General features: G+C 44.0%; 1 protein-coding gene across 3 annotated transcripts in view; it reads right to left on the reverse strand.

The window, feature by feature from the left end:
* Positions 1 to 23793, reverse strand: part of DYRK4 (dual specificity tyrosine phosphorylation regulated kinase 4) — a 43268-nt gene that overhangs the window by 3763 nt on the left and 15712 nt on the right. For 2 of the 3 annotated variants that reach the window (XM_081860947.1, XM_081860949.1), the window contains 10 exons: positions 20921 to 21070; positions 19029 to 19152; positions 16632 to 16795; positions 15262 to 15398; positions 14274 to 14414; positions 11832 to 11970; positions 8876 to 8963; positions 6635 to 6807; positions 4737 to 4797; positions 2567 to 2696 (listed from right to left, as the gene is read on the reverse strand). In XM_081860947.1, the coding sequence (XP_081717073.1) occupies positions 2567 to 2696; positions 4737 to 4797; positions 6635 to 6807; positions 8876 to 8963; positions 11832 to 11970; positions 14274 to 14414; positions 15262 to 15398; positions 16632 to 16795; positions 19029 to 19152; positions 20921 to 21070 (1307 nt within the window). The remainder of the gene's footprint in view (positions 1 to 2566; positions 2697 to 4736; positions 4798 to 6634; positions 6808 to 8875; positions 8964 to 11831; positions 11971 to 14273; positions 14415 to 15261; positions 15399 to 16631; positions 16796 to 19028; positions 19153 to 20920; positions 21071 to 23793) is intronic. The other variant, XM_081860948.1, reaches the window with a different exon arrangement.

A 23793-nucleotide genomic window follows, 5' to 3' on the forward strand; every position in this document is an offset into this window, starting at 1 on the left:
CATATGGAGAACATCAGTATGGAGCATGATGCACATGTATTATACACATACAAACCTATGTGCATATGGGGCTTATTACTCACATTATCCTACATGTGACAGCACACGAAACCACCACACTCATATGGTATGACCTTAAAAAGTAAAGGTACCCCTGACCGTAAGGGACGCGGGTGGCACTGTGGCTTAAACCACAGAGCCTGGGACTTGCTGATCAGAAGGTCGGTGGTTCGAATCCCCGCGACAGGGTGAGCTCCCGTTGCTCGGTCCCTGCTCCTGCCAACCTAGCAGTTCAAAAGCACATCAAAGTGCAAGTAGATAAATAGGTACCACTCTGGTGGGAAGGTAAACGGCGTTTCCGTGCGCTGCTCTGGTTCGCCAGAAGCGGCTTAGTCATGCTGGCCACATATCCCGGAAGCTGTACGCCGGCTCCCTTGGCCAATAAAGTGAAATGAGTACCGCAACCCCAGAGTCATCCATGACTGGACCTAATGGTCAGGGGTCCCTTTACCTTTACCTTTACCCCTGACCGTTAGGTCCAGTCGTGGACAACTCTGGGGTTGCACGCTCATCTCGCTCTATAGGCCAAGGGAGCCGGCGTTTGTCCGCAGACAGCTTCCGGGTCATGTGGCCAGCATGACTAAGCCGCTTCTGGGGAACCAGAGCAGCGCACGGAAACACCGTTTACCATCCTGCCGGAGCGGTACCTCTTTATCTACTTGCACTTAACATGCTTTCGAACTGCTAGGTGGGCAGGAAGCTGGGACCGAGCAACGGGAGCTCACCCCATCGCGGGGATTCAAATCACCAACCTTCTGATCATCAAGCCCTAGGCTCTGTGGTTTAGACCACAGCACCGCCCATGTCAGTAATTGCATTTTCACAGCAGTTTCATCACTGCATGTCACATAATTTGCTCTGCAAAAATCTGAGTGTCTAATATATAGGCGCTGCACCCAAAAAAAGGCAAAGGCCCTGTTCTCCTTAGAGCCTGAAAGGAGGCAAAATGAAGAAGAAAGATAGATGAGGGAGATCAGTTTGAGAATGCCAGAATGCATAGGTAAGTTTTAAACAGGCATTGAAAGGTGGGTCCTGGGAGGCAGAGCTTCAAGGGCAATAGATCTAACTTTAGCCACCTTTGCAGCCAGCCACCAATAACTCCCAAGCCACCAAGTGACTGTGGCCTTACACTTCTAAAATCATGTCTTTAAATCTGCCAATTCAGCTCACATGCTGACTGTGATCCCATCTAGTATCACCCTAACCTAGTGGTTTTAAAACTTGTCTATCAACGAACCTCTTCCCTGCATGTCTGCCATGGGGCCCAAGCAAGTTTATGGAAAACATAGATAGGATAACTCTCCATTAGCGCATGGTGTGAACCAGCCACTTGGAACACGTCCAATATGTTCTTTAAAGTTGCACATTCTTTGGGGAGATAATGCAGTGGTAGCCAAGCTGCCTTTCAGGAATGACCGCTCCCCGCCTAAAATGGGGGGCGCCCTTTGCGTGGACGCGTGCAGCCCCTAGATCTGGAGCGGCTCCAACAGCATAGGCTTGGCTTTGCCTTCCCTCAGGTGGGATACCTGGAGGTCTCCGCCTACCTGAGTCAGTTGTCCAATCCCACCTGGGGGAAGCGTTGCCAAGGAGACCAGGCCAGGTAGGGGAGGGATTACCTGCCCCCACAATAGAGGGAGGATCTTACCTGGGAATCCTCACTTGGCTCCAGAGCTTCTCCCGCCCTACCCACCCTCAGTTAATGTCTTATTTTGCAGGTTAACTTTTCTTCACAGGTATGCGGGCGCTGCTACGTTAAGGTCGCTGTTAAAGGGCCGGAAAGGAATTTCCCTGCATTGGCGGGTTTTGCCTTTCCCATAGCAAAACGTCACAACTTTGGCGGTATCAGGCCTTGGGCGGAATCCTTTAGGCCATCTTCCTCTTTGCGGCGGCGATACCAGGGTTCCCCGTTAAAGGGGTTTCTGAAGGGAGGCTTTGACTGTACGGCGAAAGGTCGTCATTGCCCTCCCCTGCGGCGGCGGCGTAACGGGGGTGGCTATCTCTGCTTGAACATATGTTCTCCAGAGCCGGCCCATCCCCCACACACACACTGGATAACCCTGATGCTCCCTAGGTCCCCAGCTGGGGACTGGGGAGGGAGAACGCCCAATGCCTGAGCCAAGGTCTACCCACATTTGAAATTTAATAAAGTTGTGGCCAATTTAATCCCATAGCACGTTGTCTTGAGTCATTATTCCACATGACGGGGGGACCGTGTGGGATCTGGGGACTCCGCCTGTCCACGCAAAGTTTGTTCACCATGACTGATATACTAACTGAGAAACCTCTGACAAACTTCCAAAGAACTCCTGGAGTGCTGTGTGAAATACGCTGCTTCCTTCCGCAAAACATTTTCATTACATACTCTGGCAATATGGGGAATTAGCAGATCAAAATAAACATTGCTACCATAACTGAGCTCCAGACATTTAACCAACACTTAAGGACAGAAAAGCAGGATTTAAGAGCCTATATATGCAATGGGCAAAACAAATGAAAGGTATCTTACACAAGGCACTTTTTCAGAAAATCCAGAAATGCACCATCGTATGTTTTCAATACAGCGCTCAGTTCCCTTGTGTTCGGGTTTCTTATTCTCCCCCTACTATTTGTAAGATTCTTTGGAGTACCGCTGGAATCTTTAAAACAGAAAAGCAACATTTTAAAACTGTATAGACATTTGCATAATATTTAAAGTTTTGATGCTGGAAGGGTAAGTCCACAGAAGACTTAAGTCTGCCCAGATAATATTTATTTAGAACAGGGATGTCCAGCGCTGTAATGTTGGGATCCACCCTATTCAATTGGAAGTGCATTTTGCCATAAAAACCGATTCCTTATTTTTATGGTCAGACACCATAACAAATGTGGTGCCGTTAGGAGACAGGAATTCCTAGCAATGTAGCAAATGACCCCAGGTGCGACTTTGCTTAATTCACATGTACAGAAAAATACCTTACAGTGCAGAGCTTACATGAAGCTTTTTGCTCTGTGGGTAAACTTAAAACCCACCTTGATTAAAAGATTAGAAGAACCATCAGAGACCTGGGAAGATTTTGGCAGCACAGAACCTGACTTTTAGACTAACAGTTTGCATCTCTGATCCAGAAGAGTGCCAGTGTTGTTCACAAAACCAGTAATTTTCACTCGCAGAAAAATCTCTCAGAGATTAACGATTTAGTGCTTGAATATTTATGTATTGCAGCCAAAAGCTGCAACAAGCAAATGAATAAATACTTAAAACTCATCTCACCTTTCCATCTCTTCAAGGTGATTTACAATTCAGAATAAAACAATTACATTCAAATCCACACAAAAAATTTTTTTTTAATCCCAACCATCCGTCTAAATGTATTACGACAAAGGAAATTCAGTGCAACAGTAAACTAGCAATAGATACTTTATTATTGCTTTCCAAAAGCACGAGAGAGTAACTTGGTGCCTAAAGATAAAATAAATTATATTTCTGGGAGGCCTATTCCACAATCCACAAGGCCAACACAGAAATGCTTGATCCCCAGCCCATGTAACGCTTGAAGGGGGCACCTGGAGTAGAGCCTGGGGAGATCTTAGAGGGCAGGCACGTTTATATGGGAGCAGGCAGTTCTTCTGATTCCCTGGGCTCCTGGGTGCAGTAAGACTTCAGAGGTACTTTGAATTCAACCTGGAAATGCACTAGAATAGGAAGGGAGCAACTGGTTTTCTGTGGGAAATTTGTGTTCCAATACTAGGACATGGCTTTTATTGGAAATGGCGGACCTTGTTTTGGAAACCCCACGAAATTAGTAGCAAAATACTAATTTTATTTTATTGTAAGATAAAATACCTGGATAACTCTGGCAAATACAGCAACAATTAAAAGATTAAACATCCATCCTTGAGGGAAATGAGGAAGGTATTTTAGGTAGTCCCATCCAAGAAGAAAATGCTGAGTTGAACTGTAAATGAATACTGTTTAGATGTTTGTGTCATGAAGGCAAAAAAATAATCCAGGGGTGAGATTGCTGGTTGAAGTGAAGGGGGGCTGGAGCAGGGTTTGTGTATGTGTGGATAATAATGCAGACTCTCAAATGGAGAGACAGCAAATAAATACTATTTAATTTGTGGAAGGGGCATTAATTTATAAACTGACTTAATTAAAGCAACTGCACATAGTATTATGGAACATATAATATAGAAAGTTTAAAAACAAACACCATTCTTCTTCTCTGTGCCATTTCTGTGTGCTACATGGGCAGATAATTTGCATTAGAGTTGACACCAGCTGCAACATTTTCAAGCTATAGCTTGATATTTTTCGGCTTGACAGACTAAAGCGTGGCAACAGAGTCAACATGCCCACTATAGTCCGAGCCCAAACTGCAAAAGCAGGCTAAGCGTCAGCCCAAACTCAGATGGTGTGATAAGAACGAGCACTAAATGAATGTAGACAAGCTGCAAGACCAATCCCTAGTCTGCACTGCTCTTAATTCCAAGGAAATGAAACCGAAGGCGTGTGCTAGCACCCTTGAAATCTCCGCCACTCAGAGGCTGGGGTGTGTATCTAGAGCAAATAAATATGCATTGTGATCCCTCTTGCACAAAGCACCATACAATATGAAGGTCTTTCTTCCACAAATGCCCTATCCACCATAATGATGGGCACTATGCGAGTAAGTCAATAACAAAAAGGGACTTACCAAAGAACGTTCGTCTTCTTGATGCGCTCTGAATGAAATCAGCTGGTGGAAGACCTAGTATCTTTAACACACACAAAATGTCAGCCTGAAGAGCATCTCTGTTAAGTACGTATATAACAAATTAATGGTCTTACACCTTTAACATGAAGGACATGTTGATATAATGGCTGAGCTCTTTTTTATTCTACCGCAGAGTCAGTTGAAAAGAGGGGGAAACTACCACAAACAGTAAAAATAAATGTTCTGAGGAACTCATCAATGGTTCCAACCTAACTGGTGGTTTCTACCTGTACTGGATCCGATACTCCTCAACACTGTTATCAACGCCTAAAAATGAAAGTTATGCCTGGCACAAAACTGGGAGGGAGAACTAACGTATCAGGAGACGGAAATAAAGTTCAAAACTATCTTAAAAAAACTGGGCTGGAACTAATAAAATCTCTGTACATCTAAATCAATTTAGAAACTGACTTTTATAATCAAACGAGAGAGTATCTGTTAAATGGTACTTTTTGAACTTCATGTTCTTCACAAGGAGTGCTGCCCTCCTTTTTCTGGGTCAACTCTATGGGCCTGTTGCATGCCAGAAAGGGGCTTTTATTACTTGGAAGGTAGAGTGTTTAAATCACTTCACACACATAATCTTCTTGTAATCACTGAAACACCCAACAGGTCTGTGTTATTATCCCACATTTCAATTTCCCCTCACTAGGTGGTATTTTGGTCTTTGTGTTCTGGGTTGTATGAGTTCCTGTGGGGATATTAAACATTTTACAGGCACTCTAATGCCAGTGTAATGCCACTTGTATGCAAGTCATTTCTGAAATGCAACATTTTATTTCATAAGGACGTATTTTGTACAGAAAACAATTGTGTGTGTGCATCTTCGGAGACATACGCTAGCTAATTTGTGTTTAAAATGTTTGTGGTAGACATAATTTTTGTTTGGCACATTGAATTCCTCAGACTTTAAAAGAGGAGCACGGATAAAATTCACAGGTAATCAAAGAGATGCCTTCATTTCATGTGAACAAGCATGACTGAAACCTGGTGAGATGAGGGTGAGAACCTGTTCAAAAGGCATGGATCAAACAGAAAGGAGGAGGAGTAGCGTTACATGTAAAGGATATGTACGCCTGGAAGGACATTCATGACTTGGAGCATGGAAGGTGGGTTGAGAGTATGGGGGGTGGGATTGTTGGAGAGGGTATGAACTATGAACACACTTCCATGGGGTTGTGTCTCTGGAAGATTAAACCTCTGCATGGCATCTAATTCGCAGTTGGAGGACCCATTGTCCCACCCCCTGGCTTTTTGCAGGAAACCCCAAGAGCATCTCTCACAGATGGCTGTCCAACCACCAAAAACCTCCATTTAGAGAGACTGCAGGACCTCTCAAGATAATTGTTCCCATTGCCAAATGCTGTTACCTTCAAGAAGTTTCTCCTGATAGTCAACTGAGATCTACCCTCTTGTACCTTAAGTCCACTAGACCTAATCTTGCCTTCTGGAGTAGCAGGGGACAAGTCCTTGCTGTTTTCCATGCAAAACCCTTTCAGATATCTGAAGAATGCTATCACCTCAGCCTTGTCTTCTCCAGGAGAAATCAGCCCAACCTTCTTTCAACCTTCCATATTTGTTGTCCTGCTCTGAACACTCCCAACATCTACATATCCATCTAAAAGTGCACAGTTTTCCAGATGAAGCCGAACTAGTAAGGAATAAAGTGGAACTTTATGTGACAAATCTTAGAGGAGTTTCAAAAACTACTTGCGATGTTGCAAGAAAGAAAGAAATCCCCTTTGTGAGCATACGTAAGTTCCTGTGTATAGCTAAACTTGTTCTTTAGAGCCTGGGTTGTTTCTGCAACACCTGCTAATATTAAAATCAGAAGTTACCTCCATAATGCATGCAAGCTGCTCCACTTCATTCTCCCCAGGAAAAAGTGGGTACCCTGTGTAGAGTTCAGCCATAATGCACCCTAAGCTCCACATGTCAATAGGGGTTGCATAGGGGTGACCAAGAATCACTTCTGGGGAACGATAAAATCGACTCTGGACATACGTATACACTGGAATAAAAAGGCAGGAAAAAAACATTGGACGTGTAAATTATCTCCTCTTCCATTGCCACCAATCCTCTCCTCGATGCAAGTCCCTGAGCTCCTTATCTTAAGTCCCATCATTTTGGTCTTGACCAGAGGTTTCCAACCAATTTGAGTCCAAGGCTCCCTTGACCAACTACATTCTTTCTGCAGTCTATTTATTTATATGTACCGTATGTTTCTAGAAGACAGTGTGTTGAACTATCAATATAGCAAAAGTTGATATTCTAGCTCACAGGTTTTCAGCCTTTTTGGGTCCATGGTTCACTTGACCAACTACATTCTTTCTGCGGCGCCCCTGTGGGGCTCAGGAGCCCCTTGACTGCAGAGCTGGCAGCCTCTCCTTTTTGAACACCCTCCCTTATGGAGTGTTCCCTCAGCCTCTTCTCCCCTCTCTCTGGGAGTCCTCTGGGCAGCAGCCACCACCGACCCTGGTCTCTGAGCTGCCCCATTCACCCCAAAGAGAGGTACCTCCTCACGATGCCCCCCAGGAGTTTGGGAAGAGGATGCCCCCAGCCTCAGGCCCAACAGACACTGGCCAAAGGTGAACATGAGGCCAGCATCTTACTCACCTGGGGAGGCAGCCATGGGCGCTGCCTGGCCTGCATGGTGGAAAAACTCCCCTTCAGCACCAGGAAATCTGCTCCGCTTCCCAGTGGGGAGGAGTTGCGGTGGACCACGTGACCACTCACTCCCCTCCAGGGGCAGGGGACAAAGTCCCGTGTCCCCCAGAGGTTCCCAGCCATGTCATTTGTCTGCCAGCCAATTCGCTGGCTGGGGGGGGCGTGGCCGGCCCACATTTGAACTGAGGCGTGAGCCGGATTGGAGAGTGCGTGAAGGATTGGTTGCAGGTGCGAGAGTATTTGGTGGCGAGTCTTGGGCTCGTGTGGCAGTTAGGCATTGGTTTGAAGAAGAGTTTGGATTTGATATCCCACTTTATCTCAAAGTGGCTAACAATCTCCTTTCCCTTCCTCCCCCACAACAAACACTCTGTGAGGTGAGTGGGGCTGAGAGTCTTCAGAGAAGTGTGACTAGCCCAAGGTCACCCAGCAGCTGCATGTGGAGGAGCGGGGAAGCGAACCCGGTTCACCAGATTACGAGTCTACCGCTCTTAACAACTACACCACACTGGCTCTGGGGGAGGGGAGGTGTGGCCATCACCTGCCCCTCCAAGCTTAAGGGTATTCCGTTAAAGGAATCCGGGGGGGTGGATCTTGTCCAAAGTCCAGGACTGGGCTAGGGCCATGCCATGACCCCATCGGGAACCTAAGGGGAGCTCGAGTTGGTTTGCATCGACGGGGCTCCCCCTACTGGTGATTGACCCTTACTGGACTCCCTGCATGACAGGCAGGAGTCAGATATAGTCGGGTCAATTCCAATGCCTAAGCCAATACCACTCACATTCTGTAACCAATAAAGTTGTGGCCTAAATTTGCCCAATAACATTAACCTAATATCTGTGTCCTTGTGTCTTATTCATCAACGAGGGGGTGGTCTCAGGGTCTTGACACCCAACTCAGCTCCCAGGCAGGCTCTGCACACAGTAAGCACAAGAAAGGCTAGCGGAACACCTGCTTGCCAGGTATCCCACTAGTTTGTCCATTCCCAACTGCAAGGACTGGCGGACTGGCTGGCTGGGCACCCTCGCCCACTGGCTTGCTTGCTTACTCCAAGGCCGCCTCCGCTCCCGGCACTCTCTGCCCCCCGGGCAGCCCCAGAGGCACCATTCAGCTGAGAAACTTATAGCCAGGGCTGCTGCAACAAACAGCCATGCAAGCCAATGTGGGACAGAGATGTGAAAGGGCATCAGAGGAGGGAGGGAAGGAAAGAGGGACAGAGGCCAGTGTTGATTTCCCTTTTTACTTTGAAAAACGATTTTAAAAATTCATTGTGCCTTTGTTTCTTACTCCCTTATGAGCTGCCCCAGGATTATAAATTTATACTGAAGATGTGGAATATGAAGTACATAAGTAAATAAATCAAAAATTAAGAAATCTAATAAAGAAAATTACATCTACTTGACTTTTCTGCAAACCTCTTTGGTGTTCATAGCAGCTTGATCCAAAGTCGATAACTTTAAATGAAACCTGCCCAGGTTGGGGTTGGTTTATTAATATGTTCTCCTAAAATGGGGGAAAGCAAAGAAGGGGGAGAGAAAATATCAACACACATCTATCAGGTTAGCAGACTAATAGCAAAAACATTTTTACAGAGGAAAAACAACCAGCCTGCAAATATATGGTGGTGTCTGGTGAGAAATGCCAGCATCTTTGACCTCCTCTTTTAGGTGTGACTTATTTTGTGGATGGAGTGCTCATATAGGAACGCAAAGGTCATTCATTTGCTGATATATCAGCAAGAACTCAAACAATGCTTATAAATTATAGGTTGCCATTTTGCAGAAGTATTGACCATTCCCTAGCACATGGGTAGGCAAATTAAAGCCCGGGGGCTGGATCCGGCCCAATCGCCTTCTAAATCCAACCTGCAGACGGTCCGGGAATCAGCGTGTTTTTACATGAGTAGAATGTGTGTTTTTATTTAGAATGCATCTCTGGGTTACTGTATTTGTGGGGCATAGGAATTTGTTCATTCCCACCCCCCCAAAAAATATACCGTAGTCCGGCCCCCCACAAGGTCTGAGGGACAGTGGACCGGCCCCCTATTGAAAAAGTTTGCTGACCCCTGCCCTGGCACCTTTGAATGCTTCACTCAAAAGGGCAGAGACCAGGTCAGAGAAGGGCAGATTAGTCAGCCACACTGAGAACATGCCTCCCTGAGACTTTATCATGTTCCATAAGAGCCATGAAAATTAGCCCCAGAAAGGGAATCAACTGCTGCATTACTGTAGAGGGGCCACATAAACCTGCTCGGCCAATCTGGGAAGGAATTAGAAAAGCCTTCCTTGATGGGGGTCATTGCCACCAACTTCAGATCTCAGTTCTCTAACATTGAGCATATAGAACCCTGCATGAACAAATATACATTTTTTTAATACACCGAATGACACATTTAAGCCAGGCTAAGGGTGGCAGCAGACCAATTACAAGGGAAAGTACTTTTAATATAGACAGTGTCTCATAGAAAACAGGCCTTAATCAGGAGCCTGTACTAGAGGAAACTGAAATAAGCATCATATCTCTAACATAAACTAATCCTTTGGTGTATATATTTGGTCATTTGGAAGATTCTCTGAATGGTTAAAGCTTTCCAAACATCGCTGCTCCATCAACATAAAACAGCTATTGTGATGTTGAACGCTTAACCATATGAGAGTCATCTATACCTCAGGATTTCATCACTTCCTTTTACTTTCAATGAGGTGTAGTCAAGCTAGGTAAAAGGTAAAGGGACCCCTGACCATTAGGTCCAGTCGTGACCGACTCTGGGGTGCGGCGCTCATCTTGCTTTATTGGTCGAGGGAGCCGGCGTACAGCTGGTCATGTGGCCAGCATGACTAAGCCGCTTCTGGCAAACCAGAGCAGCGCACGGAAACACCGTTTACCTTCCCGCCGGAGCGGTACCTATTTATCTACTTGCACTTTAACGTGCTTTCAAACTGCTAGGTGGGCAGGAGCAGGGACCGAGCAATGGGAGCTCACCCTGTCACGAGGATTCGAACCACTGACCTTCTGATCAGCAAGTCCTAGGCTCTGTGGTTTAACCCACAGTGCTACCCGCGTCCCCTGGGTAGACCCGCATCCACCCAATGAGATCTAGTCAAGCTAGACATAACATTAAATAGTGACAATGGGAGTTTTCCTTCCAATGCAAATAGCAGTTCAGAGGAACAATTATTTTTGCCAGGATAGAAATCAAGAAGATAAAGATAAACTCCCCTTTGCTACTTGCAGCAGTTATCACCCCTAGCACCTATTTGCATTTTTTTTTAAGTGCATGTTAAATGCAAATACACACATAATGTCCCATTTTGTTAGGACCTAACTGACCCCATTCATTGAAATGAACTCATTACACAGAAATACACACACACACACACACACACACACACACGGGGGGGGGGGGTACTGAAATGCCATAGACTTAACCTCCATTTTGCAGTAGTGGCTAACTAACCCACCCTTCTCTGACCTGGTCTCTGCCCTTCTGAGCCAAGCATTCAAAGGGGCTAGGTTAGGGGTCAGCAAACTTTTTCAGCAGGGGGCCGGTCCACTGTCCCTCAGACCTTGTGGGGGGCTGGACTATTTTTTTTTTGGGGGGGTATGAACAAATTCCTATGCCCCACAAATAACCCAGAGATACATTCTAAATAAAAGCAAACATTCTACTCATGTAAAAACACCAGGCAGGCCCCACAAATAACCCAGAGATGCATTGTAAATAAAAGGACACATTCTACTCATGTAAGACACAGAATATGAAACAACACAGTTTAAGGGGGGGGGGAAATGTTTATATATTTTTCTACTCCTTGGTGTAAATAACAATCCATAATGTGCATGAGAGTTAAAAATTAGCCACTGACAAGGGGCCCAGAAGATCTCAAGTGAGGGAGAGAAAAATAATGTTATGCAATTTTGGGAACAATAATCTTTAGTCTTGTCTAAAGACTTGGACTAGAGGGGCACGGGTGGTGCTGTGGTTTAAACCACTGTGCCGCTTGGACTTGCTGATCGGAAGGTTGGCGGTTCGAATCCCCACGACGGGGTGAGCTCCCATTGCTCAGTCACCAGCTCCTGCCAACCTAGCAGTTCGAAAGCACACAGTGCAAGTAGATAAATAGGTATCGCTGCGGCGGGAAGGTAAACAGCATTTTTGTGCGCTGCTCTGGTTCGCCTCATGACCCGGAAAAACTGTCTGCGGAAGCAGACAAACGCCGGCTCCCTCGACCTGTAAAGCGAGATGAGTGCCGCAATGCCAGAGTCGTTCGTGACTGGACTTAACTGTCAGGGGTCCCTTTACCTTTAAAGACTTGGACTATGCTTCATTACACAAAATCTGCAATGATATATAAAAATGGCTGTACTTACAGGCTTTAGATCACAGTGAATAATCTTTTCTGTGTACAACAACTGTAAGCATCTTAATATACAGAGGGTGAATCTACGAATCAAACCCAGTGTAAAACCTTGGAAATTATTTTTCTTGATTAGTTCATACAAATTTATACTGCGGGATGAGAAGGGGGAAAAATTACACATTATACTGTGAACAATTTTAAACGGCAGGAAATATATAGTCCTTTATTCTACTTCTGACTGAAAGGATAAAATCTGAACACAAGGCACTTAAAGTCCAAGACCATGTCAGAATATTTACATCCTTCAGAGAAAAAGTATGGCTATCTAGTTACCTCATAATAGTTTCTCTAATGGCAGTTGCTGAGCACTGTGATCAATGAAGCACAGAAGCTAATGATGAATGGAGTAAAAACTGAAATGGGCAGTTACCATGCATTAAAGCTGCTCAAATGCCTGGATAGGTCCCCTTAATGACTTCTGATTTTTGTATTATTTATTTATTAAATTTTCACCCTGATCTTCCTTCCAAAGGAGCCCATGGCTGTAAATACCGTATTTTTCGCCCTATAGGAGGCACTTTTCCCCCTCCAAAAATGAAGGGGAAATGTGTGTGCGTCCTATGTGGTGAATGCAGGCTTTCGCTGAAGCCTGGAGAGCGAGAGGGGTTGGTGCGCACCGACCCCTCTCGCTCTCCAGGCTTCAGGAAGCTATCCGAATGCCTTGCAAGCCTGGTGGGAGTTCCCGCAGGCTCGCAAGGCTTGCGGGCAGCAGCCTGAAGCCCGAAGCACGGGGCGCACTCCGGAGGGCGCACCGTGCTTCGCGCAGGTGTCCTTCTCCCCAACGCCAGCCCCACAAGCTCGGGGGACAGATATCCGCAAGCCTGGGGAGCCCGGCGGGACTTCCCACCGGGCTCCCTAGGCTTGCGGATAGCAGCCTGTTCTGGGGGCTGTGGTCGGGGAAAGCTCGGGCATCCCTTTATTTCCCCCCAAAAAACCTAGGTGCGTCCTATGGGCTGGTGCGTCCTATGGGCTGGTGCGTCCTATAGGGCGAAAAATACGGTACTTTGAAAGTTTCATCAAAAAAGATCACTTCCAAGGGATACAACACTGGAACACCATAAATATCTTCCCGATAGGAAATTAGTTCTACCATACCAAAGCAAACCATACCAGAACAGCTTGGGTTCTCAGATGACAGAAAACCACCATCTTTCATTATGGTTATTTAAAAGAATAGAACCGTAGAAATGTGGAGCTGGGAGGGACCCGAAGGGTATCTAGTGAAATGCAGGAATCCCGACAAAAGGACCTATGTCAGATGGCCATCGAACCTCTGCTTAAAAACCTCCAGTATAAACTTCAAATCATTATCTTGTGTGTATTCATTTTAGAGATATAAAAGTTGGAGTTTCTAAATATTTTAAGTGCTCATAATACATGCATTCCAGTCTACACAAAAAGAAGAGGGACAGGTGGGGAATTAGATTGTTTTTTAGACTCTGGAAATAAATTTTGCATGATTTACCAGGAGCGACTGGAAATGCCAAAGATGGTGAGAACCTGTTTCAGCGACGGGATATGCCTCAGGCCAGGCTGCTCAGAAGCTAGTGAGGCCCTAGCCCCAGCCTACCAAAGACACTGAGACCAGGCTGAACTCTGGGCATCTACAGTGTCTCTCAAAAGAACCCCCCAAAGTGTATTGCCTGGGGAAAGTGTATAGGAATCCTCAATTAAAGCCAAAGGTACTGCACTATTATGAATCTTGCTAATAACTGGGACTCACATTTGGGCCTATTCCCTATGGAACCCATGGGTCAAGGGACATTCAATGGACTACTCCCTCAGGATTGGCACAATGAACGGTGCTTGAATGACCAGGCTCCATATAAGGCAGTTTCATACGTTCAAAAATTGTAAGTGGATCCGCAATATGCAACTTGATACAGAGCAATGATCAGATCTCCATTATACTGCTTAAAGAGATGTCTATGCTTCTGGAATGGAAATGTGAATACAGTGGTGCCTCGCAAGACGAAATTAATCCGTTCCGCGAGTCTCTTCATCTTGCGGTTTTTTCGTCTTGCGAAGCACGGCTATTAGCGGCTTAGCGGCTATTAGCGGCTTAGCGGCTTAGCGGCTATTAACGACTTAGCGGCTTAGCAGCTTAGCGGCTATTAATGGCTTAGCAGCTTAGCGGCTTTAAGAAAAAGGAAACAAACTCGCAAGAACTCACAAGACTTGCGAAGCAAGCCCATAGGGAAATTCGTCTTGCGGAACGACTCAAAAAATGGAAAACTCTTTCGTCTTGCACGTTTTTGGTCTTGCGAGGCATTCGTCTTGCGAGGTACCACTGTACTTAGTGATTGCTTCCCCTCCCATGCCCCCAATTTGGGCATAAATATACACAACGGTATACATAATTGTTATTATAGATAAGGAAAAGTTGTCTTACCCTAACAGTTCAAAGGAAATGCAGAAATGATTACGGAAGTAAAAATATTCTTTCATGTGGACGACATTGTGAGCATTGTCTTCATCCTTTTGCCGTAGAGCATTGAGGATGCTGACTTCTACCAAGGCTTGATTATGAAATCTAAGTGCAACAGAAGGGTTTTGGTTTTCATTTTTTTACACAAGCTGAAGCTAGATCATTCCCGTGTGTTGTTGAAAATAGCACTTAAGGCAAATTAATCTTAGTGCAGGCACACTACACAAAATACAAAGCAGAATGTGACGTTTCTGTTAAGTTGTGGGTGAACATATCAGACGACACAGCGGTTCTTCAAACAGCTCTTGTTTATTCAGAGGCCAGAACAGAACTGACTGAAGGGCACAGTCAGCCTGCTTATATAGAGCTCCAGTACAACGTTACTGTAGCAACTTTCTAAACTATCCAATCACTGAACGTCACTTTCGATCCTTCATTTGCATAAAAACTATCCAATCACTGAACGTCACTTTCGATCCTTCATTTGCATAACTATCTACAGTATCCCCCTGCTGGCCCAGGGTGAGAACTTCAGTACATAACAGTTTCTATACTTCTCTGATCACAGGAGGGCTTGTCCCATGTGCACTATGCGTGTTCCTCATCATGTGTTTGGTGTAAAATCCAGAGGGGGCTTCTAACCATGCCAAGCAGTTAGAAACCTCCCCAAGATTTTCACACCAAAACCAGCCCTCAAAACAACTTACAATTTTGAAAACCTGAATATGAATTTTGTTTGTTTAGTCAGAAAGCTGTAACAATAATTTCTTCAATTCTTGTTAGCTGAAAAAATTGTACAGGTTTTCTGGCTAAACACTGATTAAAACCACTCCCATCTTCTGCTAAAATAATAAAACAAATCACAATTAAATAAAAAAAATTCTTTCTATTCAACTAACATCTAACATTGTGGTATCTTGATAAAGTTTATAAAACTTTTGACATACCGTACCTCTTTTTGTTCCTTATTATCTTCACTGCTACTTTTTCACCTGTCTTGTGGTCCAAACACTTCACAACATGCCCAAATGATCCTTTCCCAATAACAGCCAGTATTTCATATCTGTATGCGATATGATCACTTAGGACCTATACAAGGTGACAAAAAGTGGGAAGCAAAAGTAGTACGTGTCCTTGTATCTCTGGTGCTAAAAGGACCTAGGGTCCTAGCAGATCACAAGCTGAACATGAATCAACAGTGCAATGCAGCAGTGAACACGATTCTAGGCTGCATCAACAGATGTCTAGTGTGCAGATTAAGGGAAGAAATAGTACCTCTCTCTTCTGCCACACCTGGAATTCTTTGTCAGGTTTTTGGCACTACAATTTCGACAGTTCGACAGTGGAATGTGCTGCCAAGGAGTGTGGTGGAGTCTCCTTCTTTGGAGGTCTTTAAGCAGAGGCTTGACAACCATATGTCAGGAGTGCTCTGATGGTGTTTCCTGCTTGGCAGGGGGTTGGACTCGATGGCCCTTGTGGTCTCTTCCAACTCTATGATTCTATGAATTTCAGAAGGATATTGACAAGCTGGAATGTGTGCAGAGGAGGGTGAGCAAGATGATCAAGGGTCTAGAACCCAAGCCGTATGAGGAGCGGTTGAGGGAACTGGGTATGTTTAGCCTGGATAAGAGGAGGTTGAGAGAAGATGTAATAGCCATCTTCAAATATCTCAAGAGCTGTCACATGGAAGATGGAGCAAGCTTGCTCTGGTGGGTAGGCCTAGAACCAATGGCTTCAAGTTAAACAAAGTAAATTCCAACAAAACATCAGAAAGAATTTTCTGATGGTAAGAGCTGTTTGACAGTGGAACAGACCCCCTTGGGAGCTGGTGGACTCTCCTTTCTTGAAAGTTTTTAAGCAGAGGTTAGATGGCCATCTGTCATGGATACTTTAGCTGAGTTTCCTGCATTGCAGGGGGTTTGGACTAGATGATTCTCGGGGTCCTTCCAACTCTACAGTTCTGTGATTCTGTGACTCCGTAAACAAAACACAAGTGCATGTTCCATGCATTCATCACCCAGTGACACGTGGGTAGAAGGAACGCAGGGATTACAATAAAGACTCTGGCTCAGATTAAAATCTTCCTTCTCATTTTAGATCAAAATCCAAGCTGAAGAAGAATATAGGGCTGTAAATGCTCATCTCATATTTGAGGTGAGCGTTATGAGTCCCCAATATTCATATTTCTGAGCCAGGATTTATTAAATGCAATGAGAAAATTACTCTTCACTTCCTCTCATTGGACAGCTCTTACAGAAGATGAACACCAATAGTTCTGCATTGTTTCCACAGTCACGGATGCCAAAGCAATACTGCACTTACCTTTTTGTAGGAGCCATGATCATCATCATAGGAACTGTTGTTCTCTGCATCAGGATAGCCTTCAATCTTTTTAGCTCCCAGTCCAAGAAACCACAGCTCTCTATATTCCTTAATCTCCCGCTGTTCATACGTTGTTAGCTGGTTTTTGAAATGTTTCAAGGCTTCTGATTTGGAGACAAAGATCAAACACTGATTATTGTGTTCATTTATTTATTGCACCTATATATTCTGCCAAGGAACCCAAAGCAGCTCACGATTTAAATACTAAAGCAAACAAATTGTACAAAATATTGATGGACCAACTTCAAGAGCTGATGGCAGTATTTTCCTGGCCTGGCCTTCTCTTCTCTGCATTCACATAACTTAACCATCATGCAGGTAATAAATAACTCATTTCCTCATTCTCCCCATCTCTTAGAATATGCTGTTTAAAGCAGTTCCCCAAAAATGCTGGTTATGGCTGCTGAGAGGTACAGAATAAAAACATATGAAGACCACAGGGTTAGAGGAGGCTAGTTTAATATTAGTGTCCCTGCATCAGTGAGCTCAGTAAAGGTAAAGGGACCCTTGGCCGTTAGGTCCAGTCGCAGACGACTCTGGGGTTGCGGCGCTCATCTCGCTTTACTAGCCAAGGGAGCCGGCGTACAGCTTCCGGGTCATGTGGCCAGCATGACTAAGCTGCTTCTGGAGAACCAGAGCAGCGCACGCAAACGCCGTTTACCTTCCCGCCGGAGCGGTACCTATTTATCTACTTGCACTTTGACATGCTTTCAAACTGCTAGGTTGGCAGGAGCAGGGACCAATCAACGGGAGCTCACCCTGTCACGGGGATTTGAACCGCTGATCTTCTGATTGGCAAGCCCTAGGCTCTGTGGTTTAACCCCCATCACCACCCACTATTATTATTATCCCTGTAGTGCAAATTGGAGTGGGAAACTGAAAGGCTGGCCTGAGATCTGCAAGTAAGTTCACAGTTGAGATGTGGTTTGAACCAGGGTCCCCCCCCACCCCATTTTATAGCTTATATATTTACCCACTCCAAGTCTCATTCAAGCAAGTTTATGCTTAAAATTCTACAAGGCAGGCTTAAGAAGTATGTGGACCGAGAACTCCCAGAAGTGCAAGCTGGATTTCGAAGGGGCAGAGGAACCAGAGACCAAATTGCAAACATGTGCTGGATTATGGAGAAAGCTAGAGAGTTCCAGAAAAACATCTACTTCTGCTTTATTGACCATGCAAAAGCCTCTGACTGTGTCGACCACAGCAAACTATAGCAAGTTCTTAAAGAAATGGGAGTGCCTGATCACCACATCTGTCTCCTGAGAAATCTCTATGTGGGACAAGAAGCTACAGTTAGAACTGGATATGGAACAACTGATTGGTTCAAAATTGTGAAAGGTGTACGACAAGGCTGTATATTGTCTCCCTGTTATTTAACTTATATGCAGATTTCATCATGCGAAAGGCTGGGCTGGATGAATCCCAAGCCGGAATTAAGAAATATCAACAACCTCAGATATACAGATAACACAACCTCGATGGCAGATAATGAGGAGAAATTAAAGAATCTTTTAATTAGGGTGAAATAGGAGAGCACAAAATATGGTCTGAAGCTCAACATCAAAAAAACGAAGATCATGGCCACTGGTCCCATCACCTCCTGGCAAATAGAAGGGGAAGAAATGGAGGCAGTGAGAGATTTTACTTTCTTGGGCTCCATGATCACTGCAGATGGTGACAGCAGCCACGAAATTAAAAGACGCCTGCTTCTTGGGAGAAAAGCAATGACAAACCTAGACAGCATCTTAAAAAGCAGAGACATCACCTTTCCAACAAAGGCCCGTATAGTTAAAGCTATGGTTTTCCCAGTAGTGATGTATTGAAGTGAGAGCTGGACCATAAAGAAGGCTGATCGCCGAAGAATTGATGCTTTTGAATTCTGGTGCTGGAGGAGACTCTTGAGAGTCCCATGGACTACAAGAAGATCAAACCTATCCATTCTTAAGGAAATCAGCCCTGAGTGCTCACTGGAAGGACAGATCCTGAAGCTGAGGCTCCAATACTTTGGCCACCTCATGAGAAGAGAAGACTCCCTGGAAAAGACCCTGAAGTTGGGAAAGATGTAGAGCACAAGGAGAAGGGGACGACAGAGGATGAGATGGTTGGATAGTGTTCTCAAAGCTACCAACATAATTTTGACCAAGCTGCAGGAGGCAGTGGGAGACAGGAGTGCCTGGCGTGCTCTGGTCCTTGGGGTCACGAAGAGTCGGACACGACTAAACGACTAAACAACAACAATTTACCCACTCCAAGTCTCATTCAAGCATTTGTCAAAATTTTGTCCTCATCAATTTGTTTCTGTTATATATAAAAAAAATTAGCATTCAAAATTTGTACCTGCTGAAGTCAGAGGCAGCTTCAGATTGTGGCCTTTTTCTGCTTCTGTCTTGCTGGACAGAACTATAGCACTGTTTTCACGAGGAGCTGAAGGAAATGATTGGCCTGGGGCTCTGTTTTCCTGCTAAAAGAGTAATAAGGTTCTTTGTAAAATACTTGCCTTAAGTCCATACATCGCAGCCCCCTTTTCTCAGTCCATCTCTACGGTAAAATAATTTCAAATGAGTAATTCTCGTCTGATTAAAACAACAACAGAGGCCATCTTTAGACAGCTGTAACAAAGGCAATGAAGAGCCTTCTGCATCCTTAGGCATATAGGCACATATGTATGGACAGGAACTGGTATTTCTCTGCTGGGGGGTGTCATATTTTCCACACCTTCAGTTTTAAAACGACACACACAAACATGCCTCTGAACCCGAAAAAGATTTCCTCTTTCTCTTCCTGCTACTTCCACTCCTTGCCTCATGCTTCAAGTCTTAAAAATATTTTTTTCAAGCACCTTGAAAGTTTACCCAATTAAAGAAAACATTAAAAAACTTAAAAATAACACCAATTGTTTAAATTTTAACAATTGTTCCAGAGAACAGAGCATAGGCTCTGGTTCGACTAGCTCCCTTGCAGGTAGCACTGACCCAGAGCTCTATCATAGGTCAGCCAAAGGCGAACACCTGAGGTGGGTGGAAAGCCTGGGAACGGACTATGTCCACTCCCCAGATGCTCCCCTGGACTCAGGCACGGGCACAACCCTCTCTCAAGGGTTGACCAGACCAATGAGTCCCTGGATTCCTTTAACGGAATACCCTTCACATAGTGATGGAGAGAGTGTTCTCCCATCCCTATCACCTGAGCCAGAGCCTATCCGCAACCTTACAAGTTGTGACGATTTAATACACAGTTAGCGAAACCCAAATGGCACCAGCCAATCAGCCAAGTGGGGAAAATTCCTGCCGTGCCCCTGTCCCAACGACAGACAACAGATGCAACAAGCGCAACAAGCCCTAAAAGTAGGGAGAGGTGGGCGGGTGTTCCGAATGCACGCGCCGAAAGAGGAAGCTCTGGGTCATGTGCATAGGTATATATAGGTCCCTCAGCCCGTTTTTTAGAAGAAGAAGAAGAAGAGTTTGGATTTGATATCCCGCCTTTCACTCCCTTTAAGGAGTCTCAAAGCGGCTAACATTCTCCTTTCCCTTCCTCCCCCACAACAAACACTCTGTGAGGTGAGTGGGGCTGAGAGACTTCACAGAAGTGTGACTGGCCCAAGGTCACCCAGCAGCTGCATGTGGAGGAGCGGCGAGACGCGAACCCGGTTCCCCAGATTAGGAGACTACCGCTCTTAACCACTACACCACACTGGCTCCCCATTGTTTAGACAGCTCCCCATTGGCCAGATTAAACCCAGCAACGAGGAACCTACCAATCGGGTGTTGTGGCTGTCCAATATACCCACCCACAACCAGGAGGTTGGTCTCCAGGTCTCACCGCAACACATGCCCTCTTCTAGGGAGGACACACTCTACAGAACACACCCCATGTTTGTCTCAACCACCACATTCTCTTGGGGCCCTCTGTGTGTGTCTGTGCTCTTGTCTTCTGCAAGAGGTCACCACATCCTGGATTTGGAGGCGAGGGTTACTGTATATAAGGCCTGAGCTTTTCTACCAGGTTAGGTAGGGCTCCTTCTACAATCAACATGATCTCCATTTACTAAAGAACTCAGAATTTCCTCCTGCAGTTTTGAAAATCTTAAGAATGCCTGGTAAACGCCAACGTTTATTAAAAAAAAATTCTGACACCATGAGATGCACGCATCTACATACACGATCTTCCGTAACTTTTCTAACCACAACAAGGAAACGTAAAAACGTAGTACTAAGCTCTGTTCGGCTTACCTGATGCAACGCATTGACATTCTGCAAGTTCTTGGTGGTTATTTGCGGAAGGATGGCATCTTGCTGCTGCGGCTTCACAGCACTTGAAACCAAATTGCTCTTAACTTGGCACTCCAGGTGAGGGAGCACACTTATGCTGCTATTTAATTTCTAATGGGATAAATAAAGTTAGCACAAAAAGAAATCGTTTGGATTTGGTTCCATAAAGTATTTAAAACATTAAAAAAATAACTTTTGCGAGGTACAGTATATGTAATCATGAGCAAACAGATTTACACAGCAAATTGATTAACGAGTTTTGCCTGCTACAAGAAGTGAACTAACTGCTCCCCTTTGTGTCCTTTAGTATAGGAAGATTCTGGCTCCTGGACAAGCCAGAGGATTTAGAGGAGTGGAGTGTGTTTCTCCCACCTGGCACTAAACAATAGGGCCACGGGGGTTGTTTAACCGGCCCCTGAGATGCCCCCGAACCAAGCCACCCTCTCTGTGAATCTCCGCACGCTGCACCGGAAATCACGTCTGAACGTGCGCAGATGCCGGAAATCGTGTCTGCACAGATGCAGGCACGCACACTCACACGTGCGTGTGATCCAGCCCAAGGAGGGATCTCCGTTGGAGTGAACCAGCCCAGGAGAGGTAACCCTTGCAGACCCCTGCAATAGAATCTACACCCTTCCCACAGAAGTTAGGAAAATAGACTGAGAGTGTTCACCAGGAAGTGATTTCCAGCAGCAACCTGAACTCCACATATGTGGAATCCTATTTGTAATATATTCAGGACAGGGGGAAAAAAAGATTTTTTCAGGAAAGGGGAAATGACAAGGAATGGAGGCTAATTTTTTAAACAAAGTCCCACAGTTTCTCGGATGTTAATAGCCCAGAAACGGAAAAAAGACCAAGTCCCGACCAGAGAAGAATGGCAGATTAAGTTGTCGGATTATGCCAAAATGGCAAAAATGACCGGAAGAATCAGAAACCAGGAATACCAAAATTTTAATAAGAAATGGGGGGAAATTATAATTTATCTTAAAAACCATTGCAAACAGTTAAATTTTTTTAGTAGGATTGGAATAATATTTGTAGTTTAATGTTGAATTTTGAATATATGGAGATGTAAAAGATTTGGATCATTATAAAAGATGCAGGAGAAAATGGTTAACAAAAGGACCCACAAAGGGGAGGAGGGAAGTTCAGGAAATTTTTGGAATCTTGTTTTTATGTTGGTTGTTGATAATTGACTGCAAAACATTAAACTGAAAAACTAAATTTTTTTTAAAAAAAAAATTAAACAAAGTTTCCCTCTCAATTTATTTCAGAGTTGGCAAGTTTGCTTGGCTTTGCTTTATTATATTGCCATGCAGTTTTTCTTTCAAATGAATCGCAAAGCGGTTTACAAACCATACATAACAATAACAGAACAGAACATCACAATAACAGCATAAATCTCACCAAGCAATTAACAAATCATCAGTGAAACAATTACAATCTACAAAATACCATTAACGAAACAACTAAAAAAGATAGCTAAACAGCACAATTGCAACAAAAGTCATATTACAGGGTGAACAAATTAATACGGCATTCAGATTTCAATAAAACAATATTAACAGATTTTACCAAAATAGCAACCCAAAAATAAATTAAGCACCCCCATAACTCATTATCTTTCACTCTGTTCAGTCCATTAAAAGACACAAACGCAGCACAGTGAAACCAACCGGTTGTAATGTAAAGCTGTTTGAAAGTGTGCTATATTATCATTGCCTGGAGACAGATGGAACTTGCCTTTTAGACTTCAGGATAAATAGACCTATATGTTTACTTGGATCACTTGTCCTACTTTAATAAACTCATCAAGTATTTCCTCCCTCTTTTTTTTTAAAAAAAGTGCACCTTTTTCTTTTCTTCAGAAATCGTAATAGTAATTTAGGACATGATTTATGAAGAGTTTTAAAAAATGCTAAAACATACATTTCAGAAAAAACAAAAACCCAGAAATGTTTTTATTAGGCATTTTAACAATAAACATTCTAAACGAAACCAAAAGACTGTTTCTTTATGCAGTTACAGCAGCCAGAATCTTAATAGCGAAATATTGGAAGAACGAATCAGCACCAACAAGAGAGGAATGGCAATTAAAATTATGTGAGTACTTGGAACTCGCTAAAATGACGGAGTTAACAAGAAACAAATCAGTAGATAAGGTTGAAAAATAATGGGAATGTTTTAGTAACTATTTGACAAAACACGGTTCCAATAATAACACTTGGCTGTGTCTAGCATAAATTTCACAGATAGAAAAATGTTTTTTTTCACCCCAAGGTGAGGATAAACAATTAAATACAGATTAAAAATAGGACTAAGTTGAATTGAAACCGCAAAGAGTTAGACGGAAGTCAACAAAACAATAAACTGATAGGGGATTCAATCCAACATGAAGGATTCTGTGTACAAAATACCCTAGTATTGGTTTGAATTGGTTGAATATTGCTTATTGATCGATAGGAATTTTTAGTTTTAACACTTTTCCAGTTGTTTTTCTTTTCAATGTTATTATAAGTATATATTTATATCTATGTACATATCTTAGATTTCTAAACAATTTTACTATGTATATTGTAACATTCATCTTAGTCTAAGAATATCTACTGTAAGATTGACTTATCTTTCTCTTTTTTATGTTTTTCCACTTTTCTTTTGTGAAAATTTTGAAAATTAAAACTTTTTCTAAAAAGTAATACAGTGGTGCCTCGCAAGACGAAAGGAATCCGTTCCGCGATTCTATTCGTCTAGCGTTTTTTTCGTCTTGCGAAGCAAGCCCATTGACGGCTTAGCGGATTAGCGCTATTAGCGGCTTAGCGGCTTTTAGCGGC

This window comes from Podarcis erhardii (genome assembly GCF_964252035.2).
Source record: "Podarcis erhardii genome assembly, chromosome: 5".
NCBI classification, from domain to species: Eukaryota; Metazoa; Chordata; class Lepidosauria; order Squamata; family Lacertidae; genus Podarcis; species Podarcis erhardii.